Source organism: Cydia strobilella, chromosome 14 (genome assembly GCF_947568885.1).
Source record: "Cydia strobilella chromosome 14, ilCydStro3.1, whole genome shotgun sequence".
Lineage (NCBI taxonomy): Eukaryota > Metazoa > Arthropoda > Insecta > Lepidoptera > Tortricidae > Cydia > Cydia strobilella.
Genome location: NC_086054.1, coordinates 1,474,351 through 1,497,426, shown reverse-complemented (window position 1 = coordinate 1,497,426; position 23,076 = coordinate 1,474,351). Strand labels below are relative to the sequence as shown.

General features: G+C 40.1%; 2 protein-coding genes across 3 annotated transcripts in view; one reads left to right on the top strand and one right to left on the bottom strand.

Annotated features, from left to right (window-relative positions):
- Nucleotides 1-20,080, top strand: part of LOC134747014 (pre-mRNA cleavage complex 2 protein Pcf11) — a 28,406-nt gene extending 8,326 nt beyond the window's left edge. For both annotated transcript variants that reach the window (XM_063681545.1, XM_063681544.1), the window contains exons 6-18: nt 866-976; nt 1,393-2,185; nt 7,454-7,598; nt 8,485-8,741; nt 9,038-10,591; nt 10,879-11,221; nt 12,889-13,115; nt 14,127-14,353; nt 14,759-14,911; nt 16,081-16,185; nt 16,574-16,709; nt 17,456-17,619; nt 18,602-20,080. In XM_063681545.1, coding sequence (XP_063537615.1) covers nt 866-976; nt 1,393-2,185; nt 7,454-7,598; nt 8,485-8,741; nt 9,038-10,591; nt 10,879-11,221; nt 12,889-13,115; nt 14,127-14,353; nt 14,759-14,911; nt 16,081-16,185; nt 16,574-16,709; nt 17,456-17,619; nt 18,602-18,823 — 4,437 coding nt within the window. In that variant the 3' untranslated portion in view covers nt 18,824-20,080. The remainder of the gene's footprint in view (nt 1-865; nt 977-1,392; nt 2,186-7,453; nt 7,599-8,484; nt 8,742-9,037; nt 10,592-10,878; nt 11,222-12,888; nt 13,116-14,126; nt 14,354-14,758; nt 14,912-16,080; nt 16,186-16,573; nt 16,710-17,455; nt 17,620-18,601) is intronic.
- Nucleotides 20,081-20,537: 457 nt separating this feature from the next.
- LOC134747013 (asparaginyl-tRNA synthetase) lies at nt 20,538-22,815 on the bottom strand. Its single transcript, XM_063681542.1, has 3 exons — nt 22,619-22,815; nt 21,536-22,546; nt 20,538-20,839 (listed from the first exon to the last, which is right to left on the bottom strand). The coding sequence occupies exons 1-3, from the start codon at nt 22,739-22,741 to the stop codon at nt 20,582-20,584; spliced, it is 1,392 nt and encodes a 463-aa protein (XP_063537612.1). The 5' UTR covers nt 22,742-22,815; the 3' UTR covers nt 20,538-20,581.
- Between the last annotated feature and the right edge of the window lie 261 nt (nt 22,816-23,076).

The following is a 23,076-nucleotide window of genomic DNA, read 5'->3' as shown; positions in this document are numbered from 1 at the left end:
ATTTACCGGTAATTTGCGTTATATAAGCATGTTGACTGAGCATTTAGGTATTATAGAGAGGCTTGAGAATCCTATACTGGCGCATTGGATTCGCCAAGTTATAGGCTTTCGTAAATTTAGAAAATAGTTATGTATACATAGTTGTAGTATTATGTACAAAATTAAAAGTTCTTAATTTATACTAACAAAATATGGATGTAAATCTCAAATAAATATTTTCAATTTCAATTTAATAGTCTCCTAAATTAATTATTTTTTATTAAACCAAACGTCATTGGGTATTTACGATAGTGCACATAAACTCCTACGTGCATACCTCGTTCAATGAGGTTTGTTACTGCCAAGATGTGCAACATTATGTCGGAGGATTTCGCTAACACTAACCTTTCAATAGGTTGGAGTTTGATAGTAGCCCTCTGTACATTAAAAGAAAGTAGAATTTGCCATAAAAGTAGACTTTTTTTTGGAATGCCCCGATAGACCTTAGCTCATTGCAATAAGGTTTACGGAATGGTCACGAGTCGTGTTATGTTAACCGTGTCGACGATGATGCAGTTACCTATTCATATTTCATATACGTACCTCAACATCTTTCTGAGTTGTTCACATGGTAGATAATGTGATACAAATATCATTAAGAATTAGAGTAAAACGGAAGCAGTAATTTTATTCTTTCGGGTTATTTTTTTAGGAATTACAAAGGGGTGACAAGTCATTTTAATTAATAAAAATTGTTAAGTTTTATATCAAAACGCAGTAATCCCATAAAACGTTCGCTTGCAAAGGTCATTCGGGGCTCCCATACAATTTCCATATACCTAGTTTGTTATTCCATCATGTTAACAGGCTGTTTTGTTACACATAGATGCCAGTAATCCCGACGGTGGTACCCAACATGCCCGTGGCGCTCGTAAACCCCGTGATGGCGCCCGTCCCCGAGGCTCCGCCGGTCTCCATCAAGCAGCGCTTGGGCCCGGTGAGTTGTACATTGCCTATTTATTTTATAAACTAGTGTTTATTATAAGTTCCAGATCACCTATCCGTCCGACGAACTGCATTACGTTTCAAGTTCAAGTTTCTTATTTTAAAGCGTATTGAGTGTTCATTTTGAACACAATTTGTCTATCGACGATGTTTCGACTAGATAAATTTACAACGCATCATGTGAAATGTGTAAGCGCGAAATGTATATACTATATATCAACATAAAAATGAAGTGCATGCATTTACAATATAAAAATCATTGATTATATTATTATATTTATTATGAATGATATGGAAACTTGAAAACCTTACATTCACCGGTCGTTGCGTTGAGTCGATCAGTTTTGTGATTTATCAGTCGAAGCGTAGTTAGCCGGACAGATGGGTGACCACGATGTTCTGTTGCAGCCCGTCAGCAAGGCGCCCTCCGGCGCTCGCATCGCACCCGTCAGCGCCGCGCTCGCCTCCGCGCGCCGCGACCCCCGTCTCGCGCGACGACAACCACCACCCCCTGTGGCTGTGTCAGTACCCACACCCGCCCCGGTCATGCTACCGACCTCAGTGGTACCGACCCCCGCTCCCATAGCGCCAAACGTGTTCGACATCAAACCCCTCGAGCGCGCTGTCACTAAACGTAAGAACGTCATCACTATAGATGTGCGTCCAGACGCGGCGCGCCGCGATCCGCGTCTCGATAAAAGATTAGAGAGACGCGAGAAACAGCAGAGACTCGAGGCGCGCCGCGAGGAGGAACTCAGACGCCGCGCCGCACGCGAAGCTCGCCGCGAACGCAAAAACGAAGTCAAACCCGTCGAGGAAGAGAAAATAGAAGAAAAATACCCAGAAATGGACATAGACAAACTCCAAATCGCCGACGCGAAAAAGATCAGCAAACTACCGCCGATCCCCAAAATCAAAAGGGAGGGCAAAGATGAGAAGCGAGAGAAAAACGCGGCGCGTCTCGAGAAAAAGAAAAAGCGGGAAAATAGCGAAAGCAGCAAAGAGAGCTCGACCAGCTCTTCGCCGGAAAAGAAACCTAAACATAAGAAGGAGAAAAAGGAGAAACCGGTACCAGAGGAGCAGGAAGTTGTGGCGTTCAAGGAACTGAAGAATTATCATCCGGAGCGGTACCGCAACCGGGCGCGCTCGCCAAGCCCCGCGCCCGCCTCCGCCCCCGCCCCGGTCGAGCCCCGCGACACAAGTAAGATATTCCATGTTAACCGATTGCGAGTGGACACTGTGATACTAGTTTTAAGCGGGAGAAGTGTGAAAATAAAAGATTTTTCAACTCTTGGAGTATTCATATTACGTGTTTTACGGATCGTGTACCCTTTACTTTAAGCCTTAAGTTTTAAGTGGTTTATAATTTGTTTTAAAAATCAGCTTTAGGTGTAACATTGAGATGTTTTTATAATGCACTGTTCACACTTGAGTTCACATGACTACGGTTTCAAATGCACAACACTGACACGGGGTAACTAATGGATTTTACGTTAATGTAACTAACAAACTGGGGCGTTCTATTCTTGCAACCTCTCTAAATGAACGTAAAAATACGATGGGATTGGAAAAATAGTGACCAATATACTTGTATGATGAAGATCTTGTGGAGTGGGACGATACTTCGCTTGGAAGACGGGCCAACCAGCGTGACGTGGAAGTGCGACTGACTTGAACTATCTACACTATGGGGCCTTAACATCGTCGTTGGATAAGTAGAGGCTACGTAACACTTTCGGCATTGGACTGGTACTCTCGTTAGGAAAAGTTAGTTAGTCTCGTTAGAGGGTGCTTTACTTGAGCAAAAAATTATCACAAAATCATTATTATATTGTGACATATTTGCTAATGATTTTCAAATCACCACCAAGACACACAACTTACGGGCTTTGTCACTAGGATGCTGAGTTAGAATTCAATCTAGCAATATTAAACACATACCTTATGTATGTAAGTATGTTATCTGCATTCTATGGAGAGAAAAAATCCTTGACCGCATAAGACTGTGCTTGCATTCATGTGCTTTTAACTTCATCACACTGGATAGTCAAATGAAGGCTGGAAAGCTAATAAAAACCAAAAGTAAACGATAATAAAAGTCGAAGTTAACTAGAAACTTTTGAATTACTTTTGCAAGACGTATTTAAGGATGTTTAGGCAAAAATGTAACTTGCTAGGAAACAAGGTTTAAGGCTAGAACATATCTAAACATGGCTAGAACACTTAGATGTGCACGTGCGGGTGTACGAAAATGTTCTACGCACACGTCACGCAAGTGGTGTGCTGTCTCGAGGATCTTTTTATATATTACAAGTACAACGCGCACGTTCACTTCTACGCACTCGCACCTGGTGTGCACAGCCAGTGTTGAAAAAAATTGCTTCAACTTAAGGTGTTCGAAGGAATGAGTTAGTTTTTTGCATGACGATAAATCAGAAGAATTTTGGACGTGCGGTTTCAAACCAAGTTGACATAAAGTGAAGGGCACAAGTGCATGAATGTAAGCATGATAAAGTCACTCAATTGAATAGACAGTTACTGCATCCTTGTCTGAATGTACTTTTTCTACCTTTATTTGATGCACACATCATGATAAGTGTAACTTTTTATAGTTTTTCAACTGTCATTCATTTTACAAATTTTTCATTACAAAAATCTGGATTATTCAAATATGCGGGCCATAACCTGCTATTTTCTTTATAACCTCTTTCTCAGGATTCGATTTTATATCACTACTTAAATTAAGTATTATCTTATTATTTAAAATAAATAAGAAATTGATCCCCATGGGCAGGGATAAGCAAAATGGTAAGTATATTGCGGAAGCGTCTTCGAAGCAAGTGGCGTCACTGAAGAAATCATGGATTGTGCATTATTTCCTCTAAATATCATTTGCGGTTTTGATCCACAACTGGAAAGCAAAATTCTCGAGCGCTCGACTTTTCCGGAAAGCATACTTTCACACGGCGAATGCTTTTTCGTGAATGTCTGCTTTCTAAAGAAGCAAACTCTCTTTAGCCGCACTTCTCAAAATGTCCACTCATAAAAACATTTATTTTCACAATATTGTCATTTAAGCAGTTCAGTAATATACTTTTGCATACATATTTTTTCGAAGTGTTACATTAGAAAAAATGCATGCCTCTTTGCGATGTACGCTCTAGCCGGGCTAGCATATGATTGGCGCGACAGTATATCGCGGCGAGATAGACTAACCGTCCCTCTTATTAACCTTTTGGACGCCAATGACGGATATATCGGCACCGCAGGTCCAACGCCAGACTGATTAATCCGTCACAGGCCACAGCAACATAGACCTACGTCCATGTGCATAAAGTTTAATTTCAGTTTTGACACTTCGGTGACGTGGCGTCCGAGTGTCAGCTTTTGTGTGTGACACGGCGTCATAAAGGTTAACATAGAAAAAGACGGGTAGTCTATCTCGCCGCGAGATACTGTCGCGCCAATCATGTGCTAGGCCTACAAGAAAGTGAAAATGTAGTTTTCAAATAGAATCTTAAAGAAAGAAAGAAAGACATTTATTTTCGAACAGGAACGTCACCAACCGATTTTGTTTCGTGATTTTCATTAACTACTTTCAGTAGAATGTTCATGTCATAGTTCGTATTGATTATGTAAAAATAGTACAATTTCAAATTTAATTTAGCTGCGTAGTTATCTATGGGACTTATTTGTACGGTGTGTATGTGCATTTGTCATTGCAAGACGGATTTTCCCTAGAAAAATGTAAAATAAACCTGCTATTAGTCGACACCTTAAGTACTGTTACGCTGAACCTTATTTGAAAGCAATAATGTTGAAAATCCTCTGACTGCAAATTTCGGTCATCATCATCATCTTCCTCGCGTTATCCCGGCATTTTGCCACGGCTCATGGGAGCCTGGGGTCCGCTTGACAACTATAATAAATAATGTATAAATGCGTATAATGTTCCACTCGTAAAAAATAAAGACGCCCCTTTACCCCTTAAACCCCTAACTCATCTCTTTTACTTTAAGCCCTTGCAAAATACTTGTGGTTTCGTAGGCACGGTCATTATTACTACCAACTTGGAAAAGAGGCGAATCTGAAGGGAGAAGAGCTAATACGGACATGATAATTTTGAGAATGGAGAATTTTTCAAGGGACATTTGGCGAATGGGACCGTTTTGCGCGAGGATATTTCTGGTATTTTGGAAGGCAATGCTATATTTATTATTTTCAAAAGTTGATCATTTTAAGAAAGTGCTCGTCTATGGAGAGTTCGCTTTCGAAAATTTATCTTTTGGCGAATTTAAAACTAAATTTGAACTTGCATTCATGAAATAGGTTCTCATCTGCGTTGCTGCTTTTTTTTTCAGATTTCAACATTTTTAGGCTTAGTTGGTAACATTTTTCTGTGAGAGGTTGCAAGTAATTAGAACGAATATCGAACATGACACTATTGAACTAATAACACTGCGAAAAAGTAATTATTCGAAGAATAATTTAAATGTTGATTTTTTTGCCTGCATCAAGCAAATAACCTCAAATTTAGGGTTTAGAGTTAAGAAATTTAGGTGTAAAATGCCATGAAAAATATCAATTCTGGGAAAAGAGACCTTATACAAGGTGTGATAAAGTCGATTTTCTCAGATCCATGTCGAAATAATTAGGCTCGCTTGCTAAAAGCAGAAATAATGATAATCCCAATAATGTTGTTCAATTAACACTTAAGTGAGAAACTGTACCTATGGCAAAGATAGATAGAACTCCGTAATAGATGGATACAGTCAAAGGAAAAAACGTGCCTCGAAAATCAAGAAAATTTGATTCTCGTTCAGAGGGCGCTACTAGCTTTGGCCTACTGTCGTATAGATGGCGTTGACGGTTTCGTTTGTTATTTAACAATTTTAACGCATATCAGTGAAAGAACATGGGTCAAAATCATAAAAATAATTAATGCAAATAAAAAAAATCATTTATCCATATTTAAATACATTTTATCCTATTTTTATAAATCTTTATTTTTACTTTTAAAGTGTGTCGACAGATGGCAGTGAATTTACTGGGGTTACAAAATTTACTATGACAGTACCGCTCTAGTATAAGTTACTCTATGCCTATGGTAACCAATTTCCACAGAATTTAAATTGTGATAACCCGAAATTCACAAATTGTAAATTGACCGTAAGGGATCATCCATTAATTACATTACACGTTTAGGGGGGGAGGGGGTCAAGAAAATGTGACAAGGGAGATGGGGAGTCACAAACTTTGTGACATCACTAACTTATTTAAATTATTTTATTAGCTGTACAGTTAAATAACAAGTTTTTGGAACGATAATCGTTTAATGTTCTTTCCTAATCTGTTTTGGGTTATAAAATGACTAATATTTCTTTTGTCAAAAATATTTTGATAAAATATTAATAATACTTAATTCGATTTCATTGAAAAAATGTGACATCACACCAGGGAGAAGGGTTTGCCAAGTGTGACAAGGAGGAAGGGGGGGAGGGGTCAAAAAACCTCGAAATTCGTGTGACGTAATTAATGGATGAACCCTAAGAACACAGTGTCTAAATAATATCTATTTTAAATTTATACCAATTTTTTTTAAATATTTAATTTCTCGTTGTGTTTTAAATTTCTGAAAATATGAAACAGAATAACCATACATTTATAATCAACATTATTTTGGGAATATCATAATAAATAACGTAATATTACCACTTAAATAACTTTTTCTATGTCTTGTCTTAAATGGTGGGAGTAATGAGCCTTGAAACTTGCAGAAATTTTATATGAAACAATATCATTTGTCTATAGTTATTTATGATACAAGTGCGGAAAGTAGGAAATTTGCAACGAGTGGTGATAAATTAAAACACGGCCGAAGGGAGTGTTTTAAATCGACACGAGTTGCGAATTACCTATTCGTACGTGTATCGTACAACGTTTTACAGTACATATGGCCCTTTAAACTTTCGACATATGCACGAAAAGTGCTCTTTACGCACTAGTGCGACAAAGTAGCGCCATATATACTGTAAAAACATTTTTAGCAGTGACTTTTTCCATTTAAATTATGTTACCGATACTAAATACGCATAAAGGATACTCTATCACAGTGTTACTGTCAGCCGTAATGCCTTAAAACACATGTAACAATGTGCCATTTTCAACCAAAAGGGTACTTATTGTCGCTTGTCAGTAAGGCGCTATTTCCATATAGCTTCAATTAGAAATCGACCTTATCGACAACCAACAATGTGGTACCTTTTGGTTGAAAACGTCCCCAATATGTTTTAATTAGAAAATTTTCTATCGATACACCTTTAATTTACAATAATAAATGGGCACAACAATAAATCAAAATTATGTGACGACTGCCGGGAGCAAACCACCGCGGCACCGGTAAGCAGGCAACAGAATGGCATTCAAAAAGCAACCTTAAAACTGCGTAACAATAGAGTACCATTTGCAGATGAGGCGGCGGAGAGCAAAGACGTGGACCTCCGAGTGTTGCCGACTGTCGAGGTTGAGAAGGCGGCGCCCATCGCACAGAAACGGTCGTCGACGGAGCTGCTTGAGGGCAAACCGAAGAAGAACAAGATTGATAAGTTTGACAGGTATACATTGATTTTGAAGTTCTGCTGGCCGAGTTGGTGATTGACTCAAAGGTGTGTTATCCTGGAAATGTGAGTTCGAGTCTCGCCAAGGGTGTTTTTAGGGTTCCGTACCCAAAGGGTAAAAACGGGACCCTAAGACTAAGACTCCACTGTCCGTCTGTCACCAGGCTGTATCTCATGAACCGTGATAGCTTGACAGTTGAAATTTTCACAAATGATGTATTTCTGTTGCCATACAACAAATACTAAAAAGTACGGAACCCTCGGTGGGCGAGTCCGACTCGCACTTGGCTGTTTTTTTCTCATTTTGCCTTTAATAAAAAAATCGGTTGGTTCATTTAAGGTCAATTGGACCGACATATAAAATTTGATGATGATGCATTCTTGTTATCCCTCATTATTCTCATTGGGGACACAGGGCTCGCAGAAACAATAAAATTTATTGCTGGGAAATACCGTCATACTCGTAGGGCCAATATTTCCGTATTTGTATACATACGTAGCTCAGTCACAGTCAGAAAGGAAAAGCTTCACTCCGGCTCTATCGACCTTCTGTAAGTGAAGTATGTGTATAATCGCAAGAGTTAAAAGCGACGAAAGAGCTTGTGGGGTCTTCGCTACATTGACCTTAAGGTCACTTCTTCAATGAAAGTCTAGATTCTAGAAGGTAGAGTAACGTTGTACAGACCAGGGCCAATGCTCAGAAGCTACAAGATTTTTGGTCTTTGCAGTAAACTTTTTTTGTATCTTTTGTTGCCCGTACCACTTTTGATCGTGTTACACCGCCCACCGTGTATAGATAAAGGTGCGCATGGTCGCTAAGTCTTCTTGCATAAAAATGTCAATATAAAAAAAACCCTACATCTTGTTCTTCATATTTCACCAGACTATTCGGCAACGAAGACGTGGACCTCCGCCAACTGCCCCAAGTGGAAGAAACTGCCGCTTCCCCCAAAGCGGACAGCGGAGTGTTCACCCAAGACTCCCCACACGTGTCCCCTAAGAAAGACTGGAACGAGGTCAAGGAGAGAGAGGAGACAAAGAAAACCCCTTCGAAGTTGGATCTGGTCAGGGCGAAGTTGGCAGAAGCGACTAAAGGAAAAGATAGGCTGGGAAGACCGTTCCTGTTCAGCAAATCTCCAAGTAAGTGCTTAGATACCACAAGAAGCGGTCTACTTGTTTTTACAATTCTCGGTACACTAGTCCATTCTTATTATGTAATGTTGGCGTTGTGATAGTTTCACCCAGTAGCAGATGTAGAGGGGCTGAGGGTGCTAAAGGGTTAAAGCCAAAAAGGCACCTGAGTACATGAAGAAATGTAGGGTCCCTACCTAAACTTACTCTCATTGGGTTCAAGCCATCATCAAACCAAAATTCTGGATCCGCTACTGTTTTCACCGTACACATTTCACCATATTTATTCGTTTTCTTAATTCTAGGTGTGGAAAAAGAACGGCGGCGAACTATCAGCTCAGAAGACGTAGACTTACGGCTCGAGAACCCAGAGGAATTTGACTGTGAAGACCACAAGAAAACCATTTCCATCATCATGAACCAAGCCAAGGAACAGTTCAGCGATGGCAAACTAGACAAGAATCAGTATAACACGCTCATGTTCCAAGTTTTACAGCTAAATGAAAAACTCAAGCTTAAAGAGGCGAAACAGAGAGAATCCCTAGAGATTTCCAAGAGAAAACTTCACGCTCATGTAGAAAATAATAAGGTGCCAAGTCCGAAATCGTCTCCGAAAGGAAATAACTTCGGGGATATAGATGAAAGAGTCATACCAGGTCCATTCCCGGAGCCAGATGGACCGCCGGAAATGAACTTCATGCAGGACTCTGATATGAGAATGATGGAGGGACATTCGAAGGGTCTTCTCCCCCGGCCGCCCATGATGCCCATGTTCGCGGGGCCGGGCCCTCAACCCGTCTGGCGTGGGCCTTTCAGACCAAGAGTAGATGAGTTCGCGAGGAGACCTAGAGGTGTGGTTCCACCGTTTTTCAGAGGGAAGTTCGATAAGCGAGCGCCGCGAGCTTCATTCGATCCTCGCCTGCCTTTCCCGGCTCCTCAGATGCAACTTCCGACGCCTCAAATGGGCAACTTCCAGGGCGAATGTCCTTTAGAACCTTATGATCGATCAGGAACTCCACCACCTCTTGGCGCTCCGGGCGTCATCATCCCACCGACCAACATTCAAGCGTTGGAATACGTCGACCAAGACCCAGTGAAGACTATTCAAATCGATGGAATCCCTAGAGAGATAAGATTTTATGGAGAGACTGCTGTTATCATGATGGATTGGGACGATCCGCGAGAAATCAAGTTCCTTCCTGGCAGCAGGCGGGTCACGTTCGACAACAAAGATTCTATTGTCCTAAACTTCAACGAAGATTACAAGCAGGTCGAGATCGATGATCAAGTGTTTAACATCAGATTTGGAGCTCCGACACGGGAATTATTCGTCAATGGAAGATGGCATGAGTGTTTCTTCGGCGGCGCGCCGCTTGGAGCCATAATCGACGGAAAACCTAGATTAATCCATCTCGAGGGCCCACTACCTCAAGTAGATATAGGAAAATTGAAGCGTACAGACCTTGTAGGAGGAAAAATAAACCTAATAGTAGACGCTACGCAGATGTGCCCCGTATTCTTGGACGCTAAAGTCCAAAAGTTCAGTATTAACAACCAATTCTTCACTATACGCTTCGTGGACGCTTTCAGAACAGTTTTGATCAATGAGCAGCCTTTCCAAGTCGAGTTCGGAGGCCTACCGAGGCCTATATTTATAGGGAACGAGAAGCATTTCATCAGGTTCTCCGTATTACCTCGTCATGTAAGGCCGGGGCATAACCCCCCGCCTGGGATGCAGGGGGCGGAAGTGGCGCCCAATGAAGCGGTTGTGCCGACCAGGGTTGAGAAGATGGAGACGGATCCGGAACCGCCGAGGCCCAATAAGACGCCGAGCCCGGAGAATGAAATGTCTAACCAAGGTGAGTCATCTTTATTTAGCACTCCATTCCATTTGTCTCCATCCTTTGTGAAATTATTAAATATTCAGAGGATTGCTTTGCAAGATTTGTTAAATAGTCACGTAGCCAATTTATATATTGTGGTTTTAATCGAAATTTGAACTTGTGTGCCAATAAACACACTCAATAGTGTGCGGTTAATGCACGCTATTGAGAGATAGATTCAGCCAAGGCGGATTTGACCTTTAATTTATCAAAGTGCTTCATTAAACTCGTCAGTAGCTCTACTAATCGGGGATTTTTCGTAGGTGGCCTCGACATGCTCGCCAGCCTCATGCCGTCCAGCATGGCGCCGGCCTCGGCCTCCGACTACACCTCCGCCGAGCCCCTCTTCCCTCCCAACCCGACCCGGCCCAACAACATCCCAGGCCTCGAAGCACCCCCCACCGAACAGAAACCCGCTTTCCCCATACTTGGGAATATAGGCGATCTATTCGCTAAGCTGGTGGCTACGGGTATTATCAAGACACAGGAAGCTAAAGAGGAGACGAAGGAGAGAGAAGAACCGAGGGTTGAAGAGAAAGTTAAGCCTAGGGAAAATAGACATGTGATTCATCGGGTGGATTTGAGCAGACCGGAGACTTTGAGACAGTGAGTTCTTTTAATATTACAGGTTGGTGTAGTCGGCAACGCGCATGTAATATCTCTGATGTTGCAGGCGTCCATAGGCTACGATGACTGCTTACCGACAGGCGGGCCGTATGCTTGTTTGCCACTAAAAACTATGCTTTCAATATATGGTTCGTTTATGATTTTATGACAGCTAAATTGTAAAAATTGGAATCAGACAATTACTAGCTTTACGACTAATAGGGAAAAATTCAGAAATCCATATCATGTTCAGTCAGCCAGTTTAAAAATTTACATCTTTACAACTATGATTATGTAAATTTAACGAGAATGTATGGTTGTCTGTAACGGTATCCTCGATTTTCATTTTGTCGATAGTGGATCTGTATCTGTTTAAATAGATCCACATCCTATTTCTTTCCATATCCATCCATCCTATTATATTTAGAGCCACAAAGAATCCAAATTTAAAACAATCGGAGTAATAATTAAATAATATTTAACGGTGGCCTGTTTCTGGGATCTCAATAGGAGGTATTACTGCAATGTTCTGCCATCAGAGTGCAGCACTAGCCCGTTTAGTAAACCATAGAGTAATTTATACATACTGTGCCTTTAACAGGTTTTTGACGAGTTTTCAGAGATAATAAAATATGACATTGATGTTCCAAGGCGGTTTGTTTACAGAGAACCTAATACCGGGAAACGCGAATCCGAAATTTCGCTATCTGCCTCTTTATCGCTCGAATATGCAAGAGTGACAGAGATGTTAACGAAATTTTGATTTTCTTGTTTTGCGATAGACTCTCAGATTGTGGTAGTGGCGTCCCCTGCGCAGTTTCGCGTAATATTCCCTATTTCAGTTGTTCGGTTGCATTTAAATATCTGAGTTCGGGTAGGGGTCATCCATTAATTACATCACACGTTTAGGGGGGGGGGGCAGGTCACAAATTTTGTGACGTCACATTAACTTATTTATGATTTTATTCGCTGTACAGTTAAATAACAAGTTTTTGGAACGATAACCTTTTATAATCGTTAAATTTTCTTTCCTAATCTGTTTTGGGTTATAAAATTACTAATATTTCTTGTGTCAAAAATATTTTGATAAAATATTAATATTATAGGGTGGGCCAATGATAAATGCGTTTTAACGAAATACGTTGAGACGAAAAGAGAATTTATCACTGGCCCACCCTATATTTAAATTAGATTTACCGATTTCATTGAAAAAATGTTACGTCACACCATGGGGGGGGTGACCAAGTGTGACAAGAAGGGGGGAGGGGTCAAAAAACCTCTAAATTCGTGTGACGTAATTAATGGATGAACCCTAGTGAGTAAACAATCGTTATATTTAATATTGTCTTCGGTTACCGCGATAGTTACTCATGAAATAAAACTATGAAAACGGATTATATCGCGTATATAGAATTTATAATACATCCCGACGTTTCGAACCCTTTACAGCGTTCGTGGTCAACGGGTGACTGAGGAAAAATTACAAAGTGCAAAAATACCCACATACTAAAATAATGAACAATCATAGACTACAAACTTTAAGGCTGGTTGTACATGCAAAATCGGTTCATAAGGCTAGTTAGTAGTAGGGGATGTATTGTAAATTCAATATACGCGATATAATCCGTTTTCATAGTTTTATTTCAATCGTTATATTTGTTCTGTAGAAAGCAACCAGCCCTCGTATCGAAGCTGTACGGCGGCATGCAGTGCAGCGGCTGCGGCGCTCGCTTCCCGCCCGAGCACACCGTGCGCTACTCGCAGCATCTCGACTGGCACTTCAGGCAGAACAGGAGAGAACGCGACTCGGCAAGGAGAGCACATTCCAGGCACTGGCATTACGATCTGGCAGACTGGGTGCAGTACGAGGAACTTGAAGATCTAGAGGAAAGAGGTACTATATGTGCCATTTTCAACCAAAAGGGTACTTATTGTCGCTTGTCAAGCGCTATTTCCATATAGCTTCAATTAGAAATCGACCTTATCGATAACTGACAATGTGGTACCTTTTGGTTGAAAACGTCACAAATGTGTTGTATTTTCCGTGCTTCACTCGCTTATGGCTCCGACGGAAGACCAGTTAGCCCAGCCAGGCTTGTACCATGCTACGGATTATCGCCATTTTGTGGCTAATAATTTTTAAAAAAATGTTACTTTTTTATCACCGCATTGTAATAAATTATTTTAAACAATAGGATATTTGACTGTATTTTAAATAAATTATTTTACACCATGAATGGAATAAAGCACCAAAAGATTCACAGAGAAACGTAGACAGCAGTTATTTTTAGATACAGTTTCTATTTTTAAAACCCATATAAAACTATAGAGTACGTAATTTGATTGTGACATCACATGCTAAAATTTCATATAAATTCCATAGTAGCAAAATCGTTTTGACGTTTCGAAAAAAGAAACTGATATGACTAGTAGTCAAATACCCAATTGTGTTGTATTTTACACAATTTTATGTAACAGTCAATATGCCCGTCAAATGGTTGCTCGAGACGAGACGGGTGCTCATAATCTCATTTTGATTCATAAAACAGCACATACATACATATATATTTTTAATTCAAATTTCTAAGTAAATATATTTTTAAATTAATTTTTTAAAAGAAACGTACGTACTGTATGTATTTGCATGAATTCTATAGTAATTTAAATTGTATTTTTTCTTATTTACTCGTAATGCATGTTAATTATAATATGTATTGTTTTGAAAAGATGTGTCCCGCCGAGTTTGTTGCCGGTCCCATATTGGGATACCGTCCTCCAATTGAGGGGGGATTTAAATCTTCTCGGGGCAGATGTACAGGGTTAGAGCCGGCGTAGCTTTATTTGACGATTGTTATATGCCTACTTGAATAATAAACTTTCTTTATCTTTATCATTAATCTTTTAGAGAAGAGTTGGTTCGAGACGGGCGACGCCCCGGCGGGCGCGGAGCCCCCCGCGGCGGAGACGGAGACGCCGTCCGTGGCCGCCGGAGCCCCCGCGCGGGCCGCGTGCGCGCTCTGCGGCGACGCCTTCCTGCAGTTCTACAACGAGGACCAGGAGGAGTGGCATCTGAGGAACTCCGTGCGCCACGACGACAACAACTACCATCCGCTGTGTCTGGAAGATTACAAGGTATTTTTTCTACTCGTCGACTGTAATGGTTGAATTAAGATTTCGTATACTAAGCTGTAATGCGGTACTTTTCATGTATGAGCACCCAACTCGACTATAATATTCATTTCGAAACGGTTTAGTCTACTATAATGAAATTGACCAATCACAGCTCGCCAAAATCGAGAAACTGTCTAAAAATGGAATTTAGCGCGAAGCCTTATGAGTTACGTGAGTTTAACTGAAAAAAAATCACTGTTTCGACTAATTATTGTAGTCTACTTTAATCTTTAAATTAGGGCTTCAGATTTTAATGTTGCATACTCCGACACTTCTAAACTGAAATATTCATTATACAACGATTAACACAACTATAATCTCATTATGCAACGATTTAATATACTATAATATTCATTTCGTTTACAGGCGTCCCTCACAAAGGATGAGCCGCCCAAAGAGGAAACCCCACAAGAAGAGAAGATGGAGGAGGCCATCGAGATCAAGGACGTCGACGAGACGATCGACAACTCGGACAACGAGTCCGTTGTCGAGGTCGTTGACAACGACAAACCCGTCGAGGTGAGCGATAAGATTCATCTCATCATTGTAATAATTGGAAAATTGTGACGTTTTCAATCAAAAGGTACCACATTGTCGCTTACCTTAAGACGAAAATTGCTTGTATCTATACAATGTGATACCTTTTCTGCCGTATCTTTGATGCGCAAAACGCTTCACTGTGTTGAATTGATTGATTCATATGTGGTATTTTCTATAAAAAGGGACCTTATTGTCGATGGCGCTTACGCCATTATAAACGATGCTCCGATATAAATACAATACCGCGCGACGCTGTGCGGCGTAAGCGCCATCGACTATAAGGTCACTTTTCATAGAAAATGCCCCATATTATCTTTCGCTCGCGATGATATATATACCACTCATTTTGCTCAGTGGATCTGTAGACTATATTCTTCATGAGTGAGTAGAGAGAGATGTCAATCAATCATCTACACACAGCCATAAGTGCGACCAAGATGGCGAATCACACGATACGATCCCGCCATTTTTTCCCGACACCCTCCGAATTCTTCCGAACCGCTCCGAAACCTATTCACATCCTCTCACTCGCGCAAGGAACACTGACATAGAGTTACTCTTCTTCTTCCTCGCGTTGTCCCGGCATTTTTGCCACGGCTCATGGGAGCCTGGGGTCCGCTTGGCAACTAATCCCAAGAATTGGCGTAGGCACTTGTTTTTACGAAAGCGACTGCCATCTGACCTTCCAACCCAGAGGGGAAACTAGGCCTGTTAGGATTATTAAAGTCCGATTTCCTCACGATGTTGTCTTTCGCATTTAAACTATCGTGAGACATATTTCAAAACATATTTCAAAGAATCCGAAACATGTCGCCAAAAGCGACTAAAAATAATAGTGAGTAAAAACCGTACTGATAAATGTTTTCCTTCACCGAAAAGAGACTGGTATATAAATATCAAATGATATTTCGTACATAAGTTCCGAAAAACTCATTGGTATGTACGAGCCGGGGTTTGAACCCGCGACCTCCGGATTGCAAGTCGCACGCTCTTACCGCTAGGCCACCAGCGCTTCCACTGAGATACAGTTACTGAGCGAGTTAAATCATCAGTGAGTTGAAGAGTGAGTGAGTGCAATTAAAAGATATAGTTCATTTAAATCATTCATTCGTGAACGTCACGTGTCTAAAAAGCATGTTTGTCACCAGATCGACGACCTGGACGACACGTCGGAGCCCGCTCCAGAACCGCCCAAAGAGGAATCACCGGAAGAAATACTAGAAGATGGCGATGAAGACGACGTTGTGTTCAAGGTAGTGTAGTTTTTATAATAGAACTTTTAAACACCAGTCTTTATTAATTAAGCAAGAAAATAATTAGTTATTTACGATACAAGTGCGGAAAAGAGGAAATTCGAAACGAGGAGGTTTTAAATCGACACGAGTTGCGAATTACCTATTCACATGTGTATCGTACAACGTTTTACTTTACATATGGCCCTTTAAACTTTCGACATATGCACAAAAAGTGCACTTTACGCACTAGTGCGAGAAAGTAGCACCATATGTACTGTAAAACAAATTAAACACAATGTTACGGGTAAAACTATGTTACGTCACTTTTGTAGATTAGATAAAGCGATTGTATTTTTATTATTGATATTTACTTTATGAATTGGCATAACAATGAATATTTTTGTAGGCGGAGCCGGTACCAGAAGTGGTGGTGGAAGATTACGACACCGATGACGAAACGCACGCGGAGCGGAAGCAGCGCGACGAACAGGCCAAGATCGACTACGAGAACATACGGATAAAGCAAGAACCCGTCGATCCAGGTATAGTTAAGGGGCTACCTGAGGTTTTCATCGATTTTTTACAAGTTTCGAATCGTATCTGTTACTTTTGCACTACATATAGAATTATAAGACAAGCGGCTATCGGTTCTTCAATCTTTTATCTCCATTTTTGTCTATCGGATTGTGAAAAAATGAATACTTATTTATTTATGATTGTTTTAAACATTGTCTAAAAAAAAAAACACTTTTTTCGTATCTCGATTGCTGTGAAAGATCTTACTTATACGAAATCTACATATTTGGGTTCGTCTTAGACGTCTCTAAAAATTAGTCTAAGGTTTTAATTTTAAACTAATTAACACAAATGTTATGGCCAGAAAACCAGTTTTTTGGCCTAAAATTGTTTAACTTTGATGCCAAATATTTCGAAAACAATGAACTTTGAAGTAAATATGGGATACTATATTGCTAAAATCCGTTGTTGTTAATATGATAAGCTACAAAAAACATTAGAAAACTAAGGTATTCAAATCGAAGGTCATTGGGGCATGGGATCCCCTTAACGCTATCTCTACTGAGCTCGTCGACTTACCTGTACTAACAATGGCATTCTGTTAAACAAAAACCATTATTTCTTTTGTGTCAGCGCGTGGCCTTTGTGCCTGCGCGCGTGGCCAATTGTGTGTGAGCCTCCCGAGCTATACGTTATCTTGGAGTTTGTTCTATCATACAAGGTGATTTGTAAGGGCATTTGTACATTTTAATGATTTTTTTTTAATGTCCAGACGACGAGCCAATAATAACGGCGGAGGAGGAAGCCGTCCTTGCGGCGCCCGACACGTCCCGCGCAGCCACGCTAGCCGCCATCGACGGCAACGCCGAGCCGCGCGCGCCCACCGCGCCGCCGCCCGCGCCCATCAGGATCAACATCAGCGCGCCCGCTCACAAGGTAATCTATCTACCGTTCTTGCATTAGACCGCGAGCCAGGCGCTAGTTTCGTCAGTCATCGCCTCGCGGGCGAATACTCGCATGGCGGTCGACGGCTACGTATGATCACAGAGTAACTTGTACTAGAGCGGTACTGTCATAGTAAATTTTGTAACCCCAGTAAATTCACTGCCATCTGTCGACACACTTTAAAACTAAAAATAAATATTTATTAAAATACGATAAAATGTATTTAAATATGGATAAATGATTTTTTTATTTGCATTAATTATTTTTATATGATTTTGACCCATGTTCTTTTACTGGTATGCGTTAAAATTATAAATAACAAACGAAACAGTCAACGCCCTCTATACGAGTGTAGGCCGAAACTAGTGGCGCCATCTGATCGAGAATCAAATTTTCGTGATTTTCGAGGCACGTTTTTTCCTTAGACTGTATCCATCTATTACGGAGTTATATCTATCTTTGGTATGATGAACCCTCGCGAACGTCAGCTGCCGCTCCGTTGGTGAGTTGAGGAATAGCAGCCACCGAAACGCGTAACGCGGTCTTTCCACCGCTATACAACCGGCTGACGATTTGTTTTATTAACGATAGGATCTAAACTGTAATCTGACAAAGTATCGAGCGGGAGGCGATGACAATTTATTTTTATAGACTATTTGCGCCATTTCTCAACCCACCAACGGAGCGGCAGCCGACGTTCACGAGGGTTCATCATACGTAATCGTTAACCACTATACGAGTTTTCGCCCGGGAGGCGATCGGTCATGGAAATCTGTTCCTGGCCCGCGGTCTATATGATTTCTTGTGCATAGTAGATTCTGCCCTCTTGTGGATTACATCGAAAGCATACATTTTACATTTACGCCTCGCGTTAAAAATCTAACGGTTCCTGTGCTGCCCTCTACACTACACTTTACAGTTCATGCCCGCTCCATACCAAAGAACCAAAGCTAAATAATGTTTTGATCCACAGCCCTCCGCCGCCGGCCCGGGCCCGGGCACGGCCCCGGCCCCGACGAGCACGGCCACGCCGCCCCGCGCGGAGCCCGAGGAGAGCGACGACGAGCCCCCGCCGCCCGGCGAGGAGCCCGAGCTCTCCTTCACGGTGAAGCCCGAGCTGCAGGGCGTGGCCTTCAGCCGGCAACCGCCCGTGCACAAGGGCTCCGAGCTCTCCGGCCTCTGCTCCATCATGTGATGCGTGTGGCTAGTGTTTCGAACGGGACTCGACTTTACCATGTACAGAATATAACTTTTGCCGTGCGCGTGACTTTAAATTTCAAATAGCAGTGACAGACACTTAAAATGACTAACAAAATGAACACTAATATACCTAATAGTTTAAAAAAAAACCGAGTGCAGTGATATACACGCATCAGCTTTCAGCTGGTTAGTGTATTAAACAATATAATAATAATTTATCTCCGGAAGTGATTGTAACTTTCGTTGTGGGCGGAGACTTTAAATAGTTAAGAAGATAACTTTGATATTCGTTTCTGTGCTTTTTAGTAGTATTTTGTGAACTGTAGGAACAGTGAATTTGTGTTGTCACAAAGTTTTGTTACAGGAATTATGAACATGATGATGAAATTGATTCGAGAGAGCTGAAATTGAACTTTAAATTCTAAAGTATTCGGCTTGATAGTGTGAATAAGTTATGTATAAATTCTAAATTCAAACAATCATAAAAACCAATCAGTTTGTTTTATAACAAATATAATATTATCTATAAATTTGTGAATAAGCTTAGTAACTAAATAATGTATACTTTAACATTCATTATGTAATGTGGCTCGTATTATTATTATAAAATAATAGTTCTGTTTTATTTCACACTCCTAATTTGTATATATGCATGTAAGATTAGAATAGGGCCTGAATTGTTTAATGGTTAGAGTCTGACTCTATAGAAGCTGAAATTGAATTGAATTGAATGTGTGAACGAACATAAGTAGTGATTGTATAATTTTGATTTAAACAAAATGTGATATTAAAATTAAGTTTGTGTGTTATGTTTGAGAGCTAGATGTATGCTTCTCGAGTGGTGGGTGTTTATTTTCTTTCTGTACATATTGTTAACATTACACCATATACTTATAACTGACTATCATATTGTTATCAACAGTTTTTATTTTTTCTTACGAATGTAAGCTACTATTTGTGAAAAAAGATTTTGAATCTCTTTTCATGTAGCCAATTTTACCTTATGTAGAATATGAAGTATGTTTCTATTCGAAACTACAGGATGTTAGGTTTAACGAAATCGTTACCTGTTCAAGTTAGCTTTTGCTCAAACTATTTTTAATAAAAATTGGAAAATTAAAAAATATGGTTTTCTTTTATTGCACATAAATTTGCCTTTGTTTCTTCTATTTTCTGTTAATTTAAGAATCACATCACATCACATGATTTGTTTTCTTTAGAATTTAATTTGTAAATAAAGTTCACAATGATACATCATCGTTTTATTTCGGAACGACTCTAGTTCAGACCCTATTATTACTTGCATGATTATTAAGTAAAGATTTAGGATTCGAAATAGTAAACTAACAGATAATTTTTACTTAACCCTTATGCATAGTGGTGGATGCAGCCTACACAAAAAAAAACATATAATTTTATGCATAAATAAATAAAATAGTATGTAAATTTTTTACTTCCACTTATTTAATTTCTACTATTTTATGTCGCACATATATTAATTTCAGGCAAAAAGAAAAAATAATGCATTTAAGGGTTAATTCTATCTACTTAATACCAAAATATGAAGATCTTTTAAAAAGAAAAAAAAAGTGCTTAAGCAAAAAAAAAGAATGTTTCCCACCATAAAATCCAGTAGTAATTTGTAGCAATACAAATACATTTAATAGGATTTAATAAATACAAAAATAGTCAATTGATTTCATTTATTAACAAGAAACAAATTATACCTAATTACCTATATATCTAACAAAATTTACAAGCTACAATTATGTGGCCACCGAGGGAAGGGTAGAGTGTCCTTGATATTGGCCACACCGCACAAACTCTGTAAGAGTCTCTCTAGTCCCAGGCCAAAGCCTGCAGTGGGGATGTTGCCGAATTTCCGCAGTTCCAAGTACCAGTCCAGACTGTCGGATGGCAACTTGGATTTTAGTTTGTCGTAATTGTCCTCTCTGAGACTGCCGCCTACTAGCTCTCCTGTTATTGATGTTAGGAGATCCAAAGCATCTACCTGCAATAAAAAATATTTTTATCTTACACAATAATTAGTATGAAAAATGGGTACATTGTTTTTATCCTTGATTCAATCATGGAACGTAAATATAGTAAAAGTAACAAACATTTATCTTGCTTTTCTGCTTTCAGCAATTATTTGGTGTGATAGGATTCTGTGCATTGGGTAGTAAATATAAGTGCTTAACACATTCAGTGCCAGTGACCCGATAGTCGGGTTCTCGATTTGTAGTCGCTGTTTTTAGGGTTCCGTACCCAAAGGGTAAAAACGGGACCCTATTACTAAGACTCCGCTGTGCGTCTGTCTGTCACCAGGCTGTATCTCATGAACCGTGATAGCTAGACAGTTGAAATTTTCACAGATGATGTATTTCTGTTGCCGCTATAACAACAAATGCTAAAAACATAATAATATAAATATTTAAATGGGGCTCCCATACTACAAACGTGATTTTTTTGCTGTTTTTTCCGTAATGGTACGGAACCCTTCGTGCGAGAGTCCGACTCGCATTTGGCCGGTTTTTTATATACGAGATTTTGCATGTTACCGGCTATGCTTGTTTACGCGCTGGCACTGAATGTGTTAAATGAAAAATTTTAGTTATTGGATTGTGTCAAATTATTGCATAACAATTGTTGTCATTTTGGTAGGGATTAAAAAAGCAAATAAATTTGTTTTAGAATCAGAATATACCTTGCTTGGATCATCTTCACATTCCTTCATGTAGAATGATTTCAAATCCTTAGGCCATTTTACCGCAAACACTGGTACACCATTGCAATAATCTACCAATGCCAGCTCTTGCTCCTTATTTATACCTTCCTCGGTTATGCACATTCCTTTTTTCTCTAATAATATTCTTGCCTCATCATAAGTTATTGTAATAAACTCTTTATCTAACCAAGAAGGAGCTTTATTCTCCTTGTCTATAGAATACAAATCTGCTTCATTTGTGTCTCTTGTCTTCCTAAAAACGTATTTCAGTAACTCTTCTATATGTGATTGGAGATCCTTTATATTATCACAGAATGCTATCTCTCCTTCTAACATGTAGAATTCTGATAAATGCAGCCTAGAACGGGAGTTTTCTGCTCTAAAAGTTGGCCCAAGTGTATAAACGTTGCCCATGCCTCGGCATATTGCTTCTAAATGCAACTGTCCTGATACTGTCAAGAATGTCTTAGTGCCAAAGTAAACAGTGTCCCTATCTCTACCTTCCTGCATCATGGCTTTGACCGTATCCTCATTATCGGGCTGAATTTTGAACACTTCACCTGCCCCTTCACAGTCATTTGAAGTTAACATGGGAGTATGTACATGCATGTAGTCTTTAGATGTGTAGAAGTCATGTATGTGCCTGGTAACAGCGTTTCGGACTCGTAAGATCGAGGATATGTAGTTGGTGCGCGCTCGTAGGTGCATGAATTGCCGAACGTATTCAGGAGGATGGGTAGTGCGCGGGTTGAAAGGGTAGCCATCGGCCACTACACATTCCCCAAGCACTTTAACACTGTCGGCGGCGAGCTCGAGCTGCCCCCGCGGGCTGCAGGACAGCTTGCCAGTAATGTGCACCGAGCTACCGTACGTCAGCGCATCTGTTTTTAACTTCTTCGGTAACACGATCTGAAGTCTTTTAGCGCTGGACCCATCCGTTACATCGGCAAATATTAACTCTTTTTGTACTCGGAGGTTCTTCACCCATCCCTAAAAAGATTAAAATTTAGTATTAACATCAAAAACATATAAATTTATAACAATTTTAATATTGTTCCCAACCTTGACTTCCGCAAATTCTCCAACATTGGCTTTCTCTAAAACGGAAGCAATTGCAGTGTAGTTTCTAGAAGTGTTTGAGATTTTGGAAAAGTCTCTGAATATCAGCAGCTTTTTGAACCACATTTTCTGTTATAATCTTCATAACACATCAGAGGAGAGGAGAGGATCCTGAAATGTGTAGCCTTGTAGGTTGTGGGATCACCTGTCAATGTCAAGTTTGTCAAAGTTATCTTAGGCTGGACGTTCGGTTTCATGAATCTAGGGGAACACAGATTCGGAATTCCGTAAGCATAGCGCACACATTCGATTATTTGCTTTAGGATTTTAACCTTTACCGCAAACATACGGAATCTTCGTTCGGTTTCCCGTACGGAAAGACAGGTGCAAGCGAGACAGCACTATGTGTGTGTATAGCGACGTTCCGTTCACATCTTTCACTCCGTACGGAAACCGAATGA

Excerpts from the sequence above, each read along its gene's own strand:
- LOC134747013 (XM_063681542.1), bottom strand. The coding sequence starts at position 22,741 with ATGTGGTTCAAAAAGCTGCTGATATTCAGAGACTTTTCCAAAATCTCA. Across the intron at positions 22,547-22,618 it reads GAGAATTTGCGGAAGTCAAG|GGATGGGTGAAGAACCTCCG; the intron begins GTTGGGAACAAT and ends TAATCTTTTTAG. Across the intron at positions 20,840-21,535 it reads GTGAAGATGATCCAAGCAAG|GTAGATGCTTTGGATCTCCT; the intron begins GTATATTCTGAT and ends TTTTTATTGCAG.